This window comes from Siniperca chuatsi, linkage group LG4 (assembly GCF_020085105.1).
Source record: "Siniperca chuatsi isolate FFG_IHB_CAS linkage group LG4, ASM2008510v1, whole genome shotgun sequence".
NCBI classification, from domain to species: domain Eukaryota; kingdom Metazoa; phylum Chordata; class Actinopteri; order Centrarchiformes; family Sinipercidae; genus Siniperca; species Siniperca chuatsi.
In genome coordinates this window covers 12,026,529-12,033,080 of record NC_058045.1, presented here as the reverse complement: position 1 = coordinate 12,033,080, position 6,552 = coordinate 12,026,529, and the positions used below count along the sequence as shown (strand labels likewise).

At 40.0% G+C, this 6,552-nt stretch overlaps 1 protein-coding gene across 7 annotated transcripts in view; it reads right to left on the bottom strand.

Annotated features, from left to right (window-relative positions):
• Positions 1-743: 743 nt before the first annotated feature.
• The window catches only part of tln2b (talin 2b), an 82,479-nt gene continuing 76,670 nt past the window's right edge, over positions 744-6,552 (bottom strand). For all 7 annotated transcript variants that reach the window (XM_044193719.1, XM_044193723.1, XM_044193724.1 and 4 more), the window contains 5 exons: positions 4,632-4,757; positions 4,462-4,524; positions 4,146-4,328; positions 3,933-4,058; positions 744-2,998 (listed from right to left, as the gene is read on the bottom strand). In XM_044193719.1, the coding sequence (XP_044049654.1) occupies positions 2,870-2,998; positions 3,933-4,058; positions 4,146-4,328; positions 4,462-4,524; positions 4,632-4,757 (627 nt within the window). In that variant the 3' untranslated portion in view covers positions 744-2,869. The remainder of the gene's footprint in view (positions 2,999-3,932; positions 4,059-4,145; positions 4,329-4,461; positions 4,525-4,631; positions 4,758-6,552) is intronic.

Genomic DNA, 6,552 nt, shown 5'->3' with positions numbered 1-6,552 from the left:
GGACGAACTCGACCAGACCACGTCTCTGCTTTACATCATTCATCTACTGAGGTTTTGATAGCTCCTCCATACAAACGCCAAAGTTAACCAGACAAACGTCCTCCTGGTCCTTAGGACTGAAGGGAGGGAGAGAGGGTGAGTAGTAGATGGGCACTCCCAGTTAAACACATGGCTTCACTTTCCCCTCTCCACTGTGTGGCCTGGCCTTGCTTGAGACCAAAACACTCAAACAACCAAATATGGTGTTCATTAGGACGACTCAAACCATCCTTTAAACACTCTGCCCTCATATTGCTGCTGACACAGAAAGAGGATCAGCTGTGATCAGAGTGAAATAAGTTTTGTATCACCTGAGGAAAAAAGGCCAAGTTCAAGTCTGATTTATCAAAAGAGTAACATGAGGCTACTTCTAAACAGCCCTACAAAGGTTTTAGCTGTGTAACTGTGTAACCCAGAGTGCAAAATTAATGTGAACCAAAACATCCAACTGGGAAGCACTGCATACTTCAAGGTCTGGTCTGTGAACCAGGAGGGGAAAAAAGCACATCCACTATGTCCATATTTGGTCTGGCTAACTTTGCCAATCCTTCAACTAGAACATATTTCTCCAAACAGCCATTGACCCCTCTGACAGAAGTATGAAGGACAATACTGACATCTGCTGGAAAGAATGCAGGATAACCTTTTTCTATGAGACATCTCTTTTGTGAACTACATGCACTGATATGAAAAAGGACACAATCTTAATGGTACTAGTTGTTTGAAATTCTTTATTTTTGGTGAATACAAAAAATACTTTTGTGACCAGATAAATATTATACATACAGCATTAAATCATAAAACTAATGCAGTCTGTTCAAGAAAGCACAACACCAATTCATAACAGAGCTAGTAACTTGTTCTACTTCCATTAATACTCGCACAAATCAGTTAGACAATATATTTCAGGGTAATTGTTACATTTACTGATAAAAACTAAATTTTTATAGTGGTTAGACAATGAAACAAAGAAGTTATTCGGTCCAACATTTAAGAGGGACTTGGCATAATGATTTCAACAATTTCTCGACTTCATACACAAATTGCCACATGCTCATGGAATGCAGTCTAGTGTTAGTCTTCCGATATGGTCTCTAAATCCTAAGGTATCCACAGATGCCCTTTTATATCAGCATTATACCATTGTAGGCAAGTGGGCCACCAGCCAAGGCATTGTATTGTATGGCAAAGGACTAGGTGACAGTTCATTAAGACCCCGATGGGGAATAGACAAAATGTTCTGATCCAGAGAGGACAAAGCTCAGGCTCCCATCTAGCCTGATCTTCAGCTGCTCGCAACGCAGACTCAAGTAAGGCACTAGTACACAATGCAGACCAGACACTGGTATAGACAGACTGAGGAGATGAACTGCTTAAAATTTCCAATATATTAAACATTAACAAACTAAAGAAAAAAAAAATTTAATTCAATCAGGGCTCAAAGCTGTTTCCTTCTAGTTTGTTAGGAGAATGTCCTACTTAATTAACTATTTATTAACTACCTATTTAATATAATGGAAGCTTTAAATTGCCTTCTTCAGTGCGTATGTTTATGAGCAACTTCAGTGCATAAGGTATGCTCGTTTCATTCAAGAGCCCAAAGCCAAATATCATTGCACAGAACCAATCTTCCATCCAATCTACCAACAGCGCAGAGTCTCATTATTATCTCGCTAGGATAGTCAGTGTAATGTATTGCTATAGACAGTCTAAAGTGAAAATGCCTTTACCATGACAGGGCAGTGACTGGTGGAAAATAGCTGTATCTGTGTGTGTGTGTGTGTGTGTGTGTGTACAGCACAGTTGGTATCCGAACAAAATCTGGCCAGTGTTAATGGGAGAGGAATTAAAACATGAAGACGAGAGAGAAAAAAACATGACAGATAATGTAAACATATATTCCTTACACAGCTCTGTGTATGTGAGGGAAGAACTGGTGGGGTTACATGAAGTGACATGATGTACAAGCAGCATGACATATTTGGTCACATATAGTCCAGATTCTCTGAATAACACAGATTACACCTGTATGTGCTTTAAGAACAACTTTCTTACTTAAAAAATATCAGTCAAGAATAAATATCTTTATAGCTAGTGTTGGCCAGTGGTTATTTTCTTTTTTCTATTTGACATTTACGCCAATCAGAACCCCCCCCCCATTGTTTGGCATCAAGCTGAACAACATAGGTTAATCAGAATCCTTGATTTCTAAAGATTTGCTAGTTTAACAGCAAACCCCAAGTGCCTTTCCACTCTATACTACTCCATTGGTTAGTAGCTTCATTGATATGTATAGACATTATGGTGCATGCAAGCCAGTGGTGAGGCGCCCCAAGTCTTTTTATTAACCCTTTGAGGTTTTTACATTTAGAATACAAGCTATCATCAGTTCATTTCTATTTGCTCTAAACCTTCAACAATTATAGAACATTCAATGATTATAGAGGATTTCTGCATTCGATTCATGATTGTAACAGTCAGTAATGCTCATGATGCAGTAACACTCACAAAGCAATGATACGTTTATCATACAACTTTATGTCTTTACTGTCTCAACTTCCTTATAGTGACAACTGTAACAACCTTCTCCATATTGAATGTGAATGCCATTCACTGACAAATACATACACACGTCACACACACACACACACACACGCACACAAATACACTACAGAGCACAGGCACTTGTTTTTCTCACCAAACAGGCCTGTTTCAAGAGCTGTATATTCCTCGGTTATATGAGAGTAAGGCAGCCAATCATACATCGGCAACATCTCCCCATGACGAGAGGGTCTCATCAGTGCGACGCACATCCCGTCTGCTCAGCCACTCAGCCCTCATCCTCCCTCAGCTCGCTAGGCAGGAACTTGTACTGCTGCTGTCGGATCTGAGCCAACTTCTTCCGTGCTTCCTCCAGCTCTCGCTCCTTTCTCAGCATCTCCTCCTGAGCTGCAATAATCTGAGGAGAATGGGAACAGCTGACAGAAAATGTGCCTTCTACTCATCATAATCCCATTGCTGTGGATAACTGAGAATCAGCTCACACTGTACAGGCTGTTAACTTAAGCACAACACACTAGAGAAAATACAGAAAACAGCATCTTATATGACAAAGTATGGCTTATGGTATATTAAAATGAACCAAACTTCCTAAAAATGTCTATACATTCACATAAGTGGAGAAGATGCAAGTAGAAAGAAGCAATTAAACATTACAGCAAAAACTTGAATAGGTAATTGCATAACAACTTTTGGACTGCATGTGCTTTATTATTGTATTAGCTGTCAACCACAAGTGGTTCATAAATCAGATTTTAAACATTTTATGAACTGTTTTCTGATCTAAATGAATAATAGTAGTAAGGATAGTTAGCATTAGGCTATACCTTTTATAATATTAATAATAGTGATATTATTTGGGCCGTTAAAAAAATAAATAAATGGTCAATCAAAGTCTAAAGTAGTTAGAGAAACAATGTCATCTCGAGCCTCACTAGTCAGATAGAAAAATTGACAAGGTGATGCCCAGCTGGGGTGCACCACTGACTGAGACAGGAACTCAATCAATCGAGATGAAAAGTAAAGCTTCCTGTAGCACCCTCAGGTTTTAAAAAAAGAGACACTCACTCTTCAATTACTGTCAAATCTTTGCAAAGATGAAGAGGAAGCAAGTCTTCAAGAGATGTGATGTTTTGCAGCTGTGGGTGTGTGAAAAAACCTGATAAACAGCATTGAAATGAAGCTGATGGGCTGTTTATCCACAGCAGCTCATTACAATTTCGGAAAAAAACGACTGTGGCATTTTGGCATATCAGCGAGAGGTGCAAACATTCAGTGAAAAGGGCAAACTGCACAATAGGAACGATAAACATTTTTTCAGGATTTTGTCTCACCTGAGCTATGCCTCCAACAAATTTGGTCTTTACCACCACACTGTCATCTTCAGTCTTGTCAAATGCTGCTTTTTGAGCTGCCCTCACCAGGTTGTCTGAAGCTCGCTTCACTGCATTGCCAGCAGCCTTCAAACAGATAATCTCAAAGTTAGCATGCACACAATGCTTGTGTACACTGTTCCCATGGATAAATTAAAACTGTTTCAGTGTTACCTGTAGTCTCCTCATGGCTTCAGAATCCTGGTCAGCCTTCACCTTGCAGGCTACCAGCAGCTGAGCTGTGGAGGCTGCAACCTGTTTGGCGGAAGAGATGAGCTTCTCCTCGCTGGCGTGGCCCTGCACTGAGGCGTTAGCTGCCTCACACAGGTTACTGGTGGCTGCCGCTACCATACGCGCCTACAACAAGCAACAAATTGCTCACATGATCTTTACATTTAGTTTTAAACTGGGTAACATTACTTAGACATACAAGTTTATACAGTAATTTATAAACGTATTGAAGTTAGAAGTATTAGACGGCATTACTTACAGCTGATATGAGACCCTGTGACCACTGGCCGTCATCCACTGCATTGGCTAGATTGGATCCCACCTGAGGTAGACATTGGGTAAAAAAACATAACATATACTGTATGTTGTTTTACATTATTAGTAATGTATAGTATCTTGCGGAGTGTCTGAGTGGGTGTGTTGACTGACCTTGCCTTGAGCCACCAGTTCTCTCTGAGCTGCTGATGCAGATTTAACAAGAGCGCTAGTTGCTGCAGCAATGGACTTTGCTGCTTCTAAGATCTGCTCCTCAAAATCCAGCGTCTCGTCTGCCTGCTGAAAGTAAAAACACATATTAATTTAGACTTACAAGTATAGTATGTTATTGCTGTGTCAACAGGTCAACCAGAGCCATAACCAGGATTTTATAAATACTAAGATCTTGAGTCACTGAGTAAAAAAAAAAAATTCAGATTTTATTGCTGTATCTGGATTTTTTTTTCAAACCTGAACTAAATATCATTATGAAGATCACAGTGCATCACTTCAGAAACAGTTAACAAATGGCCATCTCTGACTCAGCAGTCAACAGCATGTGACTGACCACAGACCTCCATAAACACATAAGGCACACGTGGCTGGAGACAGGGCGGGACACTGTAGGAATATGTTTGATATATAGTTGGACTGAATAACAACCTAATATATCAAACATATCAGACAGAGCCCTGCAGAGAAGGCTTCCAGGTCTACAACGGCTCAGAGAGGGGGGGAGAGGCAGGGCAAGGAAGCATGCTGGGAGCAGGAGATACCTCCCCCCTTATAGGATGGGAGGGACGAAGGAGCAGAGAGGAGAGTAAAGAGGAGGAAGAAGTAGAATCCAAGCTGTTTTACACAAATAAATAAAACCATAACACCTATTTTACAGGCTTTAAGGTGGCTTAATGCTTCTAAGAATTATGTGGTATTTTGTTAGCTCTGTCTCAGTAAATAATTAACTCGGGGTAGTACATTATCATAATCTCAAAAGATTGCACATGGTGCTCTGCAGTTGTTTCAGACTGTGGACTGAAATGTTTTCTTTGTGGTCAGATCTCTGTCTTTGGATTTTATTTTGTCCTCTAAATCAGTATATAAACACAGATTATGGATGGACAAATATTAGCTAGTTTTTGAATATGGGGGATAGCGAGGGATGGTAATATAAATTGAATTTTCCTCACATGAGGAAAAAAAAAAACAGTGAAATTCAGTGGCAGTCCCCCTTTAAATGCTATTAGCCAAAGCTTGCTTCCTATTAGATCACTAGAGGGAGACACTGACATCTAAAAGAGGAAAAGCCTTTCACTCGCTCATCCCCTTTCATAAACATCAAGGTCCTCATAAAGTCAGTCTGTAGCTGTGGAATGGTATGAGACAGAGCATTATATGGTCTTTATTAAAACTGGGGTAACCTAAATATGCTTTCCTGTATATCATACGGGCAGGGGGTTGAACTGACACTTTGTGTATAGGAAGAGGTATAGAAAAGGGGGAGAGCACTACAGGTACAGAAGGAAGAGCACTAACTATCCAGTCTCCAGAGACAGATAAACAAACAACACAATCATGCAGTAGTACACCACAAACACAACCCTGTATTGCATACAGAACAACATAAAAGTAATTTCACTATCACTACCATCTTCCATATTTTGCCTATTTTTACTATTTTCTCTGCGTATGATGTGGTAAAGTTGTTTTGTTTTTTAGGCAATACCGCAGTGTGGGGGAGAGGAATAATGGGCTGAAAAAGCCTCCCTTGGTTTAGTTTAGAAATGAGGAACACTGCAATAAAACAAAGGAAATAAGACAGAGGCCCTCTCTTTCAGAAAGGGTCACAACAGTTCATCACACATTTGAACTCATTCCAACATAAGCTCGCGGACCCAGCAGTGTAATTGCGTCTCCTGGCAACACAACTCAAAATAATGTCCAAAAGTTCCTTTTGAAGAAAGTTTTCCAAGCATCATATGTTAACTCACTGGACCAGCTGCCTGAGTCAACATCGTTTGTGTAACATAGAAGCATTTTTTCTCCTTTAATGATAGAGATAGTAGCTCAGTCACTGAAAAAGATGACTCCACTTCAA